The following is a 16792-nucleotide window of genomic DNA, read 5'->3' as shown; positions in this document are numbered from 1 at the left end:
AATCACTAATCTAGTTCTACATTACTATTAGAATAGATGATTTTCTTTGAAATTCTATTTGTTTAAAGTTTTATCAAAATTTTATTACTATAGAAAATTTTGTCAAAATTTATATACAAATTAAATTTTGACAAATTTTTTTATATAGAAATAAAATTATGACCAAATTTTCAATAGGAATACAATTTTTGACAAAATTTTCAATAGAAATAATATGTTCACCAAATTTTCAATAGAAATAAAATTTTGGTAAATTTTTCATTAGAAATAAATGGCCTGTTCCTGTATATCGAACGAAAACTCATTCGAAAGAAAGGCAGTCACTCGAATTCGTATGAATTTGGGTTTTTCTATTTTTGAAAGTTCGTTTCGTTTGTAGGAGAATACATTGATTATCCAAAATGAGTATTTTCAAATTTTTGGCCTGAGAATTCAGTCAAATGTTAACAATGTTTTTACTTTTTTCTTGATACTTATTGTATATGTTCGTTTATTACTCGACAACAAAATATGAAGTGACTTGCCTTTCGAAATAGAAGAACAAAAATCAATTTTCTTTCGTTTGGAATACGAAAGAAACCTTTCGTTCGATATACAGGAACAGGCCAAAAGTTTAGACAATATTTTCTTTGAAAATATATTTTTTGTAAAATAAAATTTTGCAAAATATTATTTGTATTTTCACATTACTTTTATACCCTTATTTCAAATGGAAAGCTACATTTAGTTGACGTCAATATATTCTAGGAAAATATTTGTATATGGCACATGTAAAATTATATATAATTAATCAATGGGATTTTTATAATATATTTAGCTCTAAACAAATAGAATTTCAAAGAAAATCATCTATTCTAATAGTAATGTAGAACTAGATTAGTAATTAATTGGAGGAAGTAATACATAAGAATGAAATAAAATAATTAATTTTTTCAAAACTAGTTACTGAATTATTATTTGATCAATGGAAAATACAAAATAGATTGCTTACATAAAAGGCCAGCCCGTAGACTCACAAACTTACAGGAAAACACCTAAGCTTTCACTCAAATAAAAATCTTCATCCAAAGTTGCAGAATTCTTAAAACAAAAACAATTTGGAACCATTGTGCGATGTCCGTCTGTTAAAATCGCTAACATCCGAACAAAACAATCTATCAGCTTGAAACAAGTATCGATTATAGATGTAGGTCGGATAGTACTGCGAATGAGCCATATAGATCCATTCGAAAATTTTTTAGCGTGAAGTAAAACAAGTATAAAATATCTTAAATACCCGGGCCGAATCTTAAATACCCACCACCACCGTGGTGCAATGGTTAGCATGCCCGCCTTGCATACACAAGGTCGTGGGTACGATTCCTGCTACGGCCGAACACCAAAAAGTTTTTCAGCGGTGGATTATCCCACCTCATTAATGCTGGTGACATTTCTGAGGGTTTCAAAGCTTCTCTAAGTGGCTTCACTGGAATGTGGAACGCCGTTCGGACTCGGCTATAAAAAGGAGGTCCCTTGTCATTGAGCTTAACATGGAATCGGGCAGCACTCAGTGATAAGAGAGAAGTTCACCACTGTGGTATCACAATGGACAGAATAGTCTAAGTGAGCCTGATACATTGGGCTGCCACATAACCTAACCTAACCTATCTTAAATAGCCGGGCCGAATCTTAAATACCCACCACCATGAATCTAATATAATAGTTTTAGAGAAAACATAAACATATCGTATAACTGATGAAAGAAAGCCTTGATTTAAAATCTTAAATTTGTAGATTTTTACCGCCATTATTTAAATGATTACGAGGAGTAAAATCTGGAACTTTTACTTTCAGTTTCATGCAATTGTTATGATCAGTGCGCCTACTATACCCTCAAGAAGTGAAATCGGTCTATATCGATGCCTTATCAAATGGACCGGTAAAATAAATACGATACAGAGTTTTGAGAGTCTAAGATACATTTTCGGGCAAATGGGATGAAAACTACGGTTTCTAGAAACAAAATGAGGAAAATTGGGAGATCCGGGATATACCAAAACATGACTCTATACACACCATATTCGGATGAAATATTTGTCTTCCTAAAATACCTCTAGGTTTCCAATTTCAGTGGATAAAAACTACATATCAAAGTGGATAAAAACTACATATTCCACCAGCCGAATAAATAAATTAGGGAGGTTAGGTTAGGTTAGGTCTTAGACGGATGTATCAGGCTCACTTAGACTATTCAGTCCATTGTGATACCACATTGGTGAACTTCTCTCTTATCACTGAGTGCTGCCCGATTCCATGTTAAGCTCAATGACAAGGGACCTCCTTTCTATAGCCGAGTCCGAACGGCGTTCCACATTGCAGTGAAACCACTTAGAGAAGCTTTGAAACCCTCAGAAATGTCACCAGTATTACTGAGGTGGGATAATCCACCGCTGAAAAACTTTTTGTTCGGTCGAAGCAGGAATCGAACCCACGACCTTGTGTATGCAAGGCGGGCATGGTAACCATTGCACCACGGTGGCTCCCAATTATTAGGGAGGTAGGTCTATATGGAGGCTATACCAAACATGGACCAATACACACCATTTTCGACACACCTCTTAATGGTCCTCACATACCTCTAGAATTCCAATTTCAGACAAATTGAGTAAAAGCTACGAATTCTAGAAGCCCAAAAAGTATAGTCGAGAGATCAGTCTATATGGGGGCTATACCCAAACGTGGACCAATAAGCACCATTTTCGGTACACCTTTTGATGGTCCTAAAATACCTCTAGAGTTCCAATTTCAGGCAAATTTGATAAAAACTACGGATTTTAGAAGCCCAGGACCTAAAGTCAGGAGATCGGTCTATATGCGTACTACACCAAAACATCGACCGATACACCACATTTGCGACACACCTATTTGTGGTCCCAAAATAGCTCTATTATTTCAATTTCAGGCAAATGGGATAGTAAATACAGTTTCTAGACGCCCAAGAAGTAAAATCGGGATATCGCTCTATATGGGGGCTATACCAAAACATGGATCGATACTCCCAATTTTTTACACACCTTTTTGTGGTCATAAAATACCTTTAGGTTTTCAATTTCAGCCAAATCGGATAGTAAATACAGTTTCTAGAAGCCCAAGAAGTAAAATCGGGAGATCGGCCTATATGGGGGCTATACCAAAACATGGACCAATACACTCCATGTTTGACACACCTTTTTGTGGCCATAAAATACCTCCAGGTTTTAATTTCAGGCAAATCGGATAGTAAATACAGGTTCTAGAAGCCCAAGAAATAAAATCGGGAGATCGGTCTATATGGGGACTGTATCGAAACATAGACCGATAGGCACCATTTTCGGCACACCTTTTTAAGGTCCTAGAATACATCTAGATTTCAAATTTCAGGCAAATCGGATAGTAAATACATTTTCTAGAAGCCCAAGAAGTAAAATCGGGAGATCGGTCTATATGGGGGCTATACCAAAATATGGACACCTTTTTATGGTCCTAAAATACCTCTAGATTTCCAATTTCAGGCAAATTGGATAAAAACTACGGTTTTTATAAGCCCAAGACCCCAAATCAGGAGGCCGGTTTATATGGGGACTATATGAAAACTTGGACCAATATAGCCCATCTTCGAACTTTACCTGCCTGCAAACACAAAACGAATCTGTGCCAACGATAGCGCCATTATTGAAGGCTGTAGCGTGATTACAAAAGACAGACAGACGGACATGCTAATATCGTCTTAGAATTTCTCCCTGATCAAGAATATATACTCTATATAGTCGGAAATCGATATTTCGATGTGTTACAAACGGAATGACAAACTTATTATATCCCGTCACCATTCTATGGTGGTGGGTATAAAAATGGAGTTAAAAATTACAAGAATGTCTTTAGTACCATACGAAGTTCAAGATTGGCGCATTTGTAGTAAAATTTACAAATTTAAAGAAATAATGAACTTTTTTAAGAAGTACGAATTTAGTAAATCTTTTTGCTACATTTAAAAAAAAAATTATTAGAATAAAGGACACTTTCTCCAATATAATTCCATGAATTACAAAAAAAGTTAAATTGGCTTTAGTGAAATAGAGAGTTCATTTTTGGAGTGTTTCTGCCTCATTTGCGTATACTTTTTTCCTTTTGTTAGCTCATTTATCGAATTAATTGGGTTGTAGTATCTTAAAACTTCTTAACATGGTTTTCCAAATTGTGAGTTTGTCCATACGTGGTATATATTAGACAAAAAAGGTATGTATAGGTAAGTCTACAAATAATTACGAATCGATATGGACTTTTGCGGTACGTAGAGAGCCAGAATTGAAATATGTGGGCCGCTTATATGTGGGCTATATACAATTATGAACTTGATATGGACCAATTTTTGTGTGATTGCGGATCGATTTATCGGCGACCGGACATATCCCCCAACGGACATTTCGCCCAAAATGATTTTTGGGCGTTATGACCTCCATTGGGGCGGTCACATCGCCCAATTTTAGTTTGGGCTTTATGTCCTCCCTCATCGCGGTCATAAGCCCCATAAAAAAATGTGGGTGTTATGACCGTTTGAATATAATTGAATATAAACAATAGTTTAAAATAACAAAATATATTTTTTTAAATCATTCAAAAGCTATATATGATTACTTCATCTATCCATAATATTTTTTTAAATATTTAATATATAGATATGCCTCTTATTGACAAATATCGAATCCTGCTTTTATTGTGTATGCTGGAAGAAGATGTAAAACTGGCATATCGTGGCTTCATCGTTTGTTTTAATTGTTTTTGACTGGAACATAATTTTTGACTATTTTTCTTCTCAGCGTACGATTGAAATGGAAAAGCGGCTAAAGTGGCACTACGAAGACCTATTACGCTCGTGAAATAGGACGGTTTAAGCTCCAAGACATTTGAATTTATATATTGAAACATGAAAATTCGGAAATTGATAATTTTTTTCTTTTGAACAAACCAGACAAATGCTGTATTGAAAATTATGTATTTTAAACTGAAAATTGGAAAGAGATGAGATGATCGATGTGCTGCTGATGGGTACGTGAAAAAAATCGCGCGCGCGATTTATTTCAAGTACCCATCAGCAGCACATCGATCATCACATCGATCATCACATCGATCATCACATCTCTTTCCAATTTTAATGTTTAGAACAAGATAATAAAACGAAAGTTGCAAGAATGTGAGGATGAACTGAATGTGATGAATTTAAAATAGGATTCGCACGCGCGATTTGGAGGCAGATGAGATGATCGACGTGCTGCTGATGGGTACTTGAAAGAAATCGCGCGCGCGATTTTTTTCAAGTACCCATCAGCAGCACGTCGATCATTTCATCTCTTTCCAATTTTAATGTTTAGAACAAGATAAGAAACTGAAAGTTGCTAGTATTTGAGGACGACGAGAATTCGCGCAAGCGAATCCTTTGTTAAATTCATCACTACAGTTTGTCCTCAAGTTCTTGCATCTTTCGTTTTATTAACTTGATTTAAAAAATTAACACAGTTATACTGACATGTCGTTTGTAACCTTCGTAAATATTAGTAATTTCTTGTACCCATAAGATAAAATGGAACGACCGAAAAAGGGACATCAATAAAACAATAGCATCTCTGGGGTGGAACACAAAGAGACTGTATGCCAAATCGGCTTCCATAATAGTGGTTTGCTAAAATATCTTTTCCGGCACACTTTCGAACATTTAGTATTCACTCATATGTTCTGATTTGGCAAATACACGCTCACAAAAAATCGCTTCTGTAACATATACTCCCAAACATATTTTGCTTCAAGCATATACGTTTTTGGCTATTGCCCAAACATTTATATGTTTGATCTCTTCCAATATATAATATGTTTGAAAGCATATTGGTCTAAACAATATATGTTTGGGTAGTCAATTTCCAAACATTTTGTATTTTTGCATCCAAATTCAATAATGTTGTCTTCCAAAAAACAATATGTTATTATGTGAACATATAATATGTTTGGAAGCATTTTGCACCCAAAATTATTATATGCTTAAAAAAAATTCTCCCTAACAATATTGTGCTCAAAATTTTATTTATTTATTTATATATTTACAATCATAATGAATTATGAAAATAAACAGGTAATATAGGTGCTAACAACATAGGTTTTCGAACCGAATGCTCAAAATTTTGTTTCTGCCTAATTGTATATTCCCCCACATCTTTCTCACTTCCACGAGATTTTTTAGTTATTAGCACCTTTTTCTGTAATACAAACATTTTAGAAGAAATTATTCAATTTTATGATTTTTTTATTTTAATTTTACCTTTTGCCGGACGGGGATTCGAACAGCGGACCACACAGTTTGTAAGGATCAAAGAAGTATCTGATCAATTGCCCAAGGAAAACTAAAATGTTAATTTTGTAATAACAAGCAACAACCACAAACTTAATTCAATATCGCTCCCTGTTAAATAGCGCTCCAAGCTACTAAACACATATATGTTTATAGGCTATTTCTAAATTAATATATGTTTGCATCCAAGCATATTATATTTACAAACATTTTATGTCCCAAACATAATATGTTCTAACATATTAACATATATGTCCCAAACATGTTATGCTAGTTTATGAACATTATATGCTTGCACTCAAAAATATTGTGTTTAAAAATTTGTTTTCCAAACATATAATGTTTGTAGCCAAACATATGAAAAACAGTTTTTTTCATCCGTGTAGTGCTATGAGTTCTTGGGGGCTTTGTGGAGCGTTTTGCACCATTTTCTCCTTAATTTTCTTATAGACCACGAGATCTGCACTGTCTTTCTAGTTACGGCATTTTGAATTAAATACCGTACGTATTTAGTTAACCAAAATTGGGGATCAAAACTACTTCATTTAGGACAGTTTTTGATTTGTATTCCGACATTATTTTCCTCATAAAATATTGGGCGTTTTGACCGCCTATTTTTTGGGACATATGACCGCGATGGGGGAGGACATAAAGCCCAAACTAAAATTGGGCGATGTGACCGCCCCATTGGAGGTCATAACGCCCAAAAATCATTTTGGGCGAAATGTCCGTTGGGTGATATGTCCGGTCGCCCGATTTATCTGAGAGCTATATATAAATATAGACCGATATGGACCTAGTTAGGCATGGTTCTTAACGGCCATATACTAGCACAATGTACCAAATTTCAAATGAAATTTGCTCCTACAAGTGGCTCCAAAATCAAATCTCGAGATCGGTTTATATGGGGGCTATATATGATTATGGACTGATATGGACCACTTTTGGCATGATTGTTAAATATCATATACTACCTCCACGTACCAAATTTCAACCAGATCGGATGAATTTTGCTTCTCCGAAAGGCACCGGGGGTCAAATCTGGGAATCGGTTTATATGGGGGCTATATATAATTATGACTGATATGAACCAATTCCTGCATGGTTGTTGGATACCATATACTAACATCACGTACCAAATTTCAACCAAATCGGATGAATTTTGCTCTTCCAAGGGGCTCCGGACCATAATTATGGGCCGGTTTCGACCAATTTTTGCATTGGTGTTTGAGGCCATATATTAACACCACGAACCAAATTTCAACTGAATCTGAATTTTGGTCTTCCAAGAGGCTCCGGAGGTCAAATCTGGTGATCGGTTTATGTGGACTAATTTGTGCATGGTAATTAGAGATCACATACTAACACCATGTACCAAATTTCAGCCGGATCGGATGAAATTTGCCTCTCTTAGAGGTTCGGCAAGCCAAATCGGGGGATCGGTTTATATGGGGGCTATATATTATTATGGACCGATGTGGACCAATTTTTGCATGGTTGTTAGAGACCATATACTAACACCATGTACAAAATTTCAGCCGGATCGGATGAAATTTGCATCTCTTAGAGGATCGGCAAGCCAAATTTGGGGGCTATACGTAAAAGTGGACCGATATGGCCCATTTGCAATACCATTCGACCTACATCAATAACAACTACTTGTGCCAAGTTTCAAGTCGATAGCTTGTTTCGTTCGGAAGTTAGCGTGATTTTAACAGATGGACGAACGGACGGACGGACGTGCTCAGATCGACTCAGAATTTCACCACGACCCAGAATATATATACTTTATGGGGTCTTAGAGCAATATTTCGATGTGTTACAAACGGAATGACATAGATAATATATCCCCTTCCTATGGTGGATGGTATAAAAAGAATTAAATTGGCTTTAGTAGCATATGGGGTTAACTTTGTTTTTGAGTGCATATCAGTCTATAATTACCAAGCAAAAACATCTGAAAATTTAAAAGCACTTCCAAAATGTCCTCCGAAAGAGGACATTTTGGAAGTGCTTTTAAATATCTTAGTGGGTAATTATCTTTAATAGAAGTTTGTACACAATCCATGGTGGAGAGTATATAAAATTCGGCCTTACCGAACTTTCGGGCGTATATATTTGAAAAACCTTTTTGGAATGAGTCCAAAGAAAACAATAAATCACTAAGAAAAGATAATGTTGTAAATTGTAGAAAATTTTTATTGAAAATATAAAATAAATTATTATCAAAATAAATGAGAACTAAGTCATTGTTGAAACTGTAACAAAATAATAGATTTTTTCGACGTTCTTCTTGCTTTTCAATTTCATTTTGATTTATTACAAAAATTAGCTTCAAGATTATCCAAAATCGTAGAAATTTAATTGAATTAATGAGAAAAAAAACCCATATGTACTCATTTCTCTCTCTATCACTCGAATTGAGTTGGCCTATGGGAATGCAAATGATGACGCAATCGTCCCAAACGGTAACTAGGTAAGGGATTGTTGATATAAACCAAACATTTGGGAGTCCTTGGTGAGGGAGTTAGGAAATTGTCATTCGTACCATGAATATTTGATGGAAGTTGCAAATGATTATTGTCACCTATTATGGGTGATTCGTACGATTTTATGATAGGAGATTTTACTTTACAGCTGGAACTGAGTGAACTCCTCTGTATTTTTGGTGTATTTTCATGAGAATTTCGTGGGGAAACTTTGCATTTGATAATTGGGCCTGTTGGTGTCAATTCAATTTGACTTAAAGGCGTGTTTTTATCACCCATAATATGATTTTTTTCTGCTTTGAGTTCTCTCATTTTTCTCCGAATAAAACGTTCAAAACTTTTTTCCACATCCATGCTGTAGCGTCCTTTAGTGTCCATTGTAAATTTAGGGTGTTGTTTTTATATGTTTTAAATTAGATAACTTTATTGCTTTAATTTGACAGCTTGTAAAATTTATAAGCTAGAAGATATATATGAGATGTCCCTTTCACTCTCATAGTGAGAATAGTATAAGAGTATTATATACAGCAGTATATCATAATATATAGTTGTCAATTAGTTAAACGTCGCTGATCGTTTTGGCTTCGCAACGTTTAGCAATTTAGTCATTTCTACGTTACTTGAATATGCAGGTAATATATTAAAGTGCAAAAATATCAGCACTAGGATATATTTGTATATGAATGAAAATGACTCTTCTATTTGTTTGCATTGAAACAAACCAATATTAGAGAATTAGGGTATGGTCACACTAGGCAAATATTTACCCAAAATGAGTATCAAACTTTTTTCCTGGAGCACTTTTGAAAAAATCTGAATGCTGTTTTTGGAAAATATTCCTATTGTTATGTAATATATTCAAAATGGTTTGCTGGTTTGACTGTGGCGACGAATTATTTTTTGATTTCTTTCAAATATTTGCCCAGTGTGACCATACCGTTAGAAACATTCTAATTAATTTTTTTTTTCATCTTCTTCTACTTACAGTATTCATAGAGAAGCTTTTACGGTGTACTGAAGTGCAAAGGATATATATACTGACCCGACCCAAGGCTGGTAAAAATATCAATGAACGCTTCAGTCAAATATTTAAAGAACCCGTAAGTATGGTATATGCGACAAATTTATATTTTAGTACACTGACAAAATAGTTTAATTAGTTCAATGTAATTAGTTCCGATATGGAAATTTGTATACCCTCCATCATAGGATGGGAAGTGTATGTTACTTACTTTGTCATTCCGTTTATAATACATCGAAATATTGCTTTCAGACCCCATAGAGTATAGATTTTGGACCGTGGTAGAATTCTGAGTCGACTTAACGACTCAGTCCGTCCTCCCGTCCGTCTGCTGAAATCACGCTAACTTTCAAACAAAACAAGCTATCGACGTGGTACAAGAAGTTTTCTTATGTATGTCGGAGGGGTTTGCAAATGGATTATATCGGACCACTTTTACGTATAGCCCCAGTATAAACCGACCCCCTGATTTGCAGAGCTTCTTGTAGAAGCAAATTTCTTCCGATCCGGTTGCAAATTGGTACGCAGTGTTAGTATATGGTCTCTAATTACCATGCAAAAATTTGTCCATATTGGTCCATATAAAGCGATCATCAGACTTGGCTTGAGGAGCCTCGGGGGGAGCATATTGCAAATGTGCCATATCAAACCACTTTTACGTATAGCCCCCATATAAAGAGACCCCCACATTTGGCTTGCCTATTGGAGGAGCAAATTTCATTCCACCCAGTTGTACATTTGGACGTGGTATTAGTCTATGACATCTTATTACCATGCAAAAATGGATCCATGTCGGCCCATAATTATACATAGCTCCCATAGATTTAGCTTCGGAAGCCTCATTCATGGATGAGTGCATTTAATTTAATCCAGTTGAAATTTGCCCTTTAATTAATAAATTGGTTCATATATGTTCATATTTTGAAACTCCTCAATGTAAAACGAATAAGGACTAAAGAGGCTTACACTGAAAAAAAAAGTCCGTAATTGAACTCACGCCTTTTTTAAACTATTTGTATTCACAGAAAAAAATGTCACGAAAAATTTTCCAATTAAAATTTTAATTGAGTTTTAAAAAATATTCAATTAAAAATTTAATTGAATCAACAAATTTTTTAATTGAAACAAAAATCAATCACGAGAATTAATAGTATCAATTAATTTTTTAATTGAATCAATTATTTTTTTAATTGACCTTCAATTATTTTTTTAATTGATACTATCATTTCTGTGATTGAAGACATTTCAATTAAAAATTAATTGGATCAAATAATTTCGGGATTGAATAAGAAATTTTTTTTTTATGTGTTGTAAAATTAGTTTGTAGTTAAATTATATTATTTTTTTTCGAAATTTGTCAACAGCCCAGTGAAATTTTCCATTTTTAAGTGTGTCTCAAACATTTTATGTATGAACTAAACGTGGATATAAAGTTCAATGACCGTACACATAAGTTCAATAAGAACTAAAGCAAAAGAAAATTTTCGTACGAGTGTTAATTTTTTCTTCTATTTATGAGAGGGTGTAATTTCGTGAGTTGTAAATTTTCCTGATCTTAACAACGTTTTATGGAAATCTCAAAATATGGAGTATAATAGTTCAAATTTCGCACGAGGTAGTTCATTCGTGCTTTAAAATAGTTATCTTAGTTTCGCAGACACAGACTGTTTTTAGCTTAATTTTTTGAGTGTACTAAAATCCATGTTACTTTAATTAAATTTTATTTTCTGTGTAGTTATTCTTAATTCAACAATATATTTAAAATCTCTATCAAATTTTTTTTTTATTTTGTGTTCTTTTCTACAGCTTTTTGAAAAATTACTCACCGTACGTCCTGACCCATTGAAATCCATCAAAACAATTGCTGGCGATTGTACACTTCCAAATCTTGGCATATCCAATGATGATTATCAGGAGTTGATCGAGAACGTTGATGTTGTTATTCACAGTGCAGCTACTGTACGTTTTAATGAACCCCTAAGCAATGCAACACAAATCAATATTGAAGCTACAATCGATCTCATCAAATTGGCCAAACATATGAAACGTTTGAAGGTAAGACCATAGGGTGATCATTATCTGAAGACAATAAAACACATATTTAAAATGAGTAACGAAAGTCTAAAGTCGGGCGGGCCGACTAGTTTGTACCATAGCAAGAATGATAATTAATAATTAAAAAGTCAATAGGGGTAATAATAGTGAAATTTTGACCTACGATGGTCATATGAGTATAAATCGGGGAAAAATATATATACGGGTACCATATCTTAATCTTAACCGATTTCACTCAAATTTGACACATATGGCTAGAATGTTAATTCTACTCTCTGTGCTAAATTTCATGTAATTTGGAGTTAAACTTTGGCCTCTACACCGAAAAAAATCAGTCCATAATTACCAAGCAAAAACATCTGAAAATTTAAAAGCACTTCCAAAATGTCCTCCGAAAGATGTTCTTTATATTACACTACTCACCTTTTTTATATTCTTAGTGGATAATTATCTTTAATAGAAGTTTGTACACAATCCATGGTGGAGAGTATATAAAATTCGGCCTTACCGAACTTTCGGGCGTATATATTTGAAAAACCCTTTTGGAATGAGCCCAAAAAAAAACAATAAATCACTAAGAAAAGATAATGTTTTAAATTTTAAAAAATGTTTATTGAAAATATAAAATAAATTATAATCAAAATAAATGAGAACTAAGTCATCGTTAAAACTGTAACAAAATAATAGATTTTTTTCTTCTTGCTTTTCAATTTCATTTTGATTTATTACAACAATTAGCTTCAAGATTATCCAAAATCGTAGAAATTTAATTGAATTAATGTTAATTCTACTCTCTGTGCTAAATTTCATGTAATTTGGAGTTAAACTTTGGCCTTTTTTTGAAAAGTTTTTATGAAAAATGAACTGACCCATAGTAAGAATTACCATGATTTGGCCCCAAAGATTTTTATACCCTCCATCATAGGATGGGGGTATATTAACTTTGTCATTCCGTTTGTAACACATCGAAATATTGCTCTAAGACCCCATAAAGTATATATATTCTGGGTCGTGGTGAAATTCTGAGTCGATCTAAGCACGTCCGTCCGTCCGTCCGTCTGTTGAAATCACGCTAACTTCCGAACGAAACAAGCTATCGACTTGAAACTTGGCACAAGTAGTTGTTATCGATGTAGGTCGGATGGTATTGAAAATGGACCATATCGGTCCACTTTTACGTATAGCCCCCATATAAAGGGACCCTCAGATTTGGCTTGTGGAGCCTCTAACAGAAGCATATTTCATCCGATCCGGCTGAAATTTGGTACATGGTGTTGGTATATGGTCTCTAACAACCATGCAAAAATTGGTCCATATCGGTTCATAATTATATATAGCCTCCATATAAACCGATCCCCAGATTTGGCTTGTGGAGCCGCTAAGAGAAGCCTATTTTATCCGATCCGGCTGAAATTTGGTACATGATGCTGGTATATGGTCTCTAACAATCATGCAAAAATTGGTCCACATCGGTCCATGATTATATATAGCCCCCATATAAACCGATCCCCAGATTTGGCTTGTGGAGCCTCTAAGAGAAGCATATTTCATACGATCCGGCTGAAATTTGGTACATGGTGTTGGTATATGGTCTCTAACAACCATGCAAAAATTGGTCCATATCGGTCCTTAATTATATATAGCCCCCATATAAACCGATCCGCAGATTTGGCTTGTGGAGCCTCAAACAGAAGCAAATTGCATCTGATCCGGCTGAAATTTGGTACATGGTGTTGATATATGGTCTGTAACAATCATGCAAAAATTGGTCCACATCGGTCCATAATTATATATAGCCCCCATATAAACCGATCTCCAGATTTGGCTTGCGAAGCCTCAAAGAGAAGCAAATTGCATCCGATCCGGCTGAAATTTGGTACATGGTATTGGTATATGGTCTCTAGCAACCGTGCAAAAATTGGTCCATATCGGTCCATAATTATATATAGTCCCTATATAAAACGTTCTCCAGATTTGACCTCCGGAGCCTCTTGGAGGAGCAAAATTCATCCGATCCGGTTCAAATTAGGAACGTGGTGTTAGTATATGGTCGCTAACAACCATACCGAAATTGGTCCAATCACACAAAACTTGAAACTAGAGCCAAAAATAACCTACCAAAATTTTATTTCTATAGAAAATTTTGTCAAAATTTTATTTCTATAGAACATTTTGTCAAAATTTTATTTCTAGAGAAAATTTTGTTCAAATTTTATTCGGTTCATAATAAAATTTTCATCATTGTCAAAATTTTATTTCTATAGAAAATTTTGTTCAAATTTTATTCGGTTCATAATCATGGTTGCCACTCGAGCCAAAAATAATCTACCAAGATTTTATTTCTATAGAAAATTTTTTCAAAAGTTTATTTCTATAGAAAATTTTGTTAAAATTTTATTTCTGTAGACATTTTTGTCAAAATTTTCTTTCTATATTGGATCGATCTTTTTCGATTTAATATATACCACGTATGGACTTACATACAATTTAGAAGATGGTGTTAAGAGGTTTTAAGATACCTTGTCATCGGCAAACGTTACCGCAACTTAACTGCCACTTGTGGGTGGCAGTGTTTAGAAGAAGTTTCTACGCAATCCATGATGGAGGGTACATAAGCTTCGGCCTGGCCGAACTTACGGCCGTATATACTTGTTTTCATCTAACTCATGTTCATGATTTTCTTATAAATTAGTTCATGGATTGCATCGTATTTTAGTTCATTATTACTACGCTGTGAGAAGAAAATACTTAAACTCTTTCAAAATATTCCTGCTATCCGGAAAAATGAAAAAATTTTTGGGAAACCTGTATTAAGAAATTGATTTGAAATAAACTGTTAGTCAGTATAATTTTCAAAAAAGTAAAGAAATTGAGGAATTAAAGGAACAACAAGCCTGTATACAACTAAGAAATTGTTCGTACAAAACAAGTCATTTTTCTATAACCACCAGTTTTTTATTTCAAAAAATTATTATTATATTATACAAAACTATGGCTTATGATATACAATAAATGAAATATTTATATTCGTACGTTGGATGCAGTTACTTGTCGGTAGTTAGTAATTGCTTCTTCAAAAGAGTAATATTCTATGTTATTACGACAAAATTAATTAATTAAAATTCCATGTTTTCTATCCATATGAAAGATATATGTGGCATAAGTTGTTATATTCATTGAATTTTTGTCCAATTTAATCGATTTTGGCTAACTTTTGTTGGGCGGATTTGTCTTAACAGGTTGGCTGATAAGTCTCCGGTCTGACACATAGATGGCGTTGCTAGTATTAAATGCATATTATTTTTATATAGTACCCACCTTCAAATGATTCGTGTCAAAATTTGACGTCTGTATGTCAATTAGTTTGTTAGATAGAGCGTCTTTTGTGAAGCAACTTTTGTTATTGTGAAAAAAAATGGAAAAAAGGAATTTCGTGTTTTGATAAAATACTGTTATCTGAAGGGAAAAAATACGGTGAAAGCAAAAACTTGGCTTGATAATGAGTTGCTGGACTCTGCCCCAGGGAAATCAACAATAATTGATTGGTATGCAAAATTCAAGCGTGGTGAAATGAGCACGGAGGACGGTGAACGCTGTGGACGCCCGAAAGAGGTGGTTACCGACGAAAACATCAAAAAAATCCACAAAATGATTTTGAATGACCGTAAAATGAAGTTGATCGAGATAGCAGATGCCTTAAAGATATCAAAAGAACGTGTTGGGAGCCACCGTGGTGCAATGGTTAGCATGCCCGCCTTGCATACACAAGGTCGTGGGTTCGATTCCTGCTACGACCGAACACCAAAAAGTTTTTCAGCGGTGGATTATCCCACCTCAGTAATGCTGGTGACATTTCTGAGGGTGTCAAAGCTTCTCTAATTGGTTTCACTGGAATGTGGAACGCCGTTCGGACTCGGCTATAAAAAGGAGGTCCCTTGTCATTGAGCTTAACATGGAATCGGGCAGCACTCAGTGATAAGAGAGAAGTTCACCACTGTGGTATCACAATGGACTGAATAGTCTAAGTGAGCCTGATACATCGGCCTGCCACATAACCTAACCTAACCTAATGTGTTGGTCATATCATTCATCAATATTTGGATATGCGGAAGCTCTGTGCAAAATGGGTGCCGCGCGAGCTCACATTTGACCAAAAACAGAACGTGTTGATGATTCTGAGCGTAATACAACCGAGTTTTTCCTCGATATGTGACAATTGATGAAACATGGCTCCATCACTACACTTCTGAGTCCAATCGACAGTCGGCTAAGTGGACAGCGACCGGTGAACCGTCTCCGAAGCGTGGAAAGACTCCAAAGTCTGCTTGCAAAGTAATGGCCTATGTTTTTTGGGATGCGCATGGGATAATTTTTATCGATTATCTTGAGAAGGGAAAAACCATCAACAGTGACTATTATATGGCATTATTGGAGCGTTTGAAGGTCGAAATCTCGGCAAAACGGCCCCATATGAAGAAGAAAAAAATGTTGTTCCACCAAGACAACGCACCGTGCCACAAGTCATTGAGAACGATGGCAAGTCATTGAGAACGATGAATTGGGCTTCGAATTGCTTCCCCACCCACCGTTTTCTCCAGATCTGGCCCCAGCGACTTTTTCTTGTTCTCAGACCTCAAAAGGATGCTCGCAGGGAAAAAAATTGGCTGCAATGAAGAGGTGATCGCCGAAACTGAGGCCTATTTTGAGGCAAAACCGAAGGAGTACTACCAAAATGGTATCAACAAATTGGAAGGTCGTTATAATCGTTGTATCGCTCTTGAAGGGAACTATGTTGAATTATAAAAACGAATTTTGACAAAAAAATGTGTTTTTCTTTGTTAGACCGGGGACTTATCAGCCAACCCTTATAAC

The 16792-nt window shown here is 34.9% G+C and overlaps 1 protein-coding gene across 1 annotated transcript in view; it reads left to right on the top strand.

Moving 5' to 3' along the window:
• The window catches only part of LOC142222621 (fatty acyl-CoA reductase wat-like), a 44219-nt gene that overhangs the window by 12021 nt on the left and 15406 nt on the right, over positions 1-16792 (top strand). Inside the window, exons 2-3 of the mRNA XM_075292861.1 lie at positions 9832-9944; positions 11672-11920. Coding sequence (XP_075148976.1) covers positions 9832-9944; positions 11672-11920 — 362 coding nt within the window. The remainder of the gene's footprint in view (positions 1-9831; positions 9945-11671; positions 11921-16792) is intronic.

This window comes from Haematobia irritans, chromosome 1, assembly GCF_050003625.1.
Source record: "Haematobia irritans isolate KBUSLIRL chromosome 1, ASM5000362v1, whole genome shotgun sequence".
In the NCBI taxonomy this organism is placed as follows: domain Eukaryota; kingdom Metazoa; phylum Arthropoda; class Insecta; order Diptera; family Muscidae; genus Haematobia; species Haematobia irritans.
Note: the sequence above shows the minus strand (reverse complement) of the source record. Positions and strands in the feature narration are given on the sequence as shown.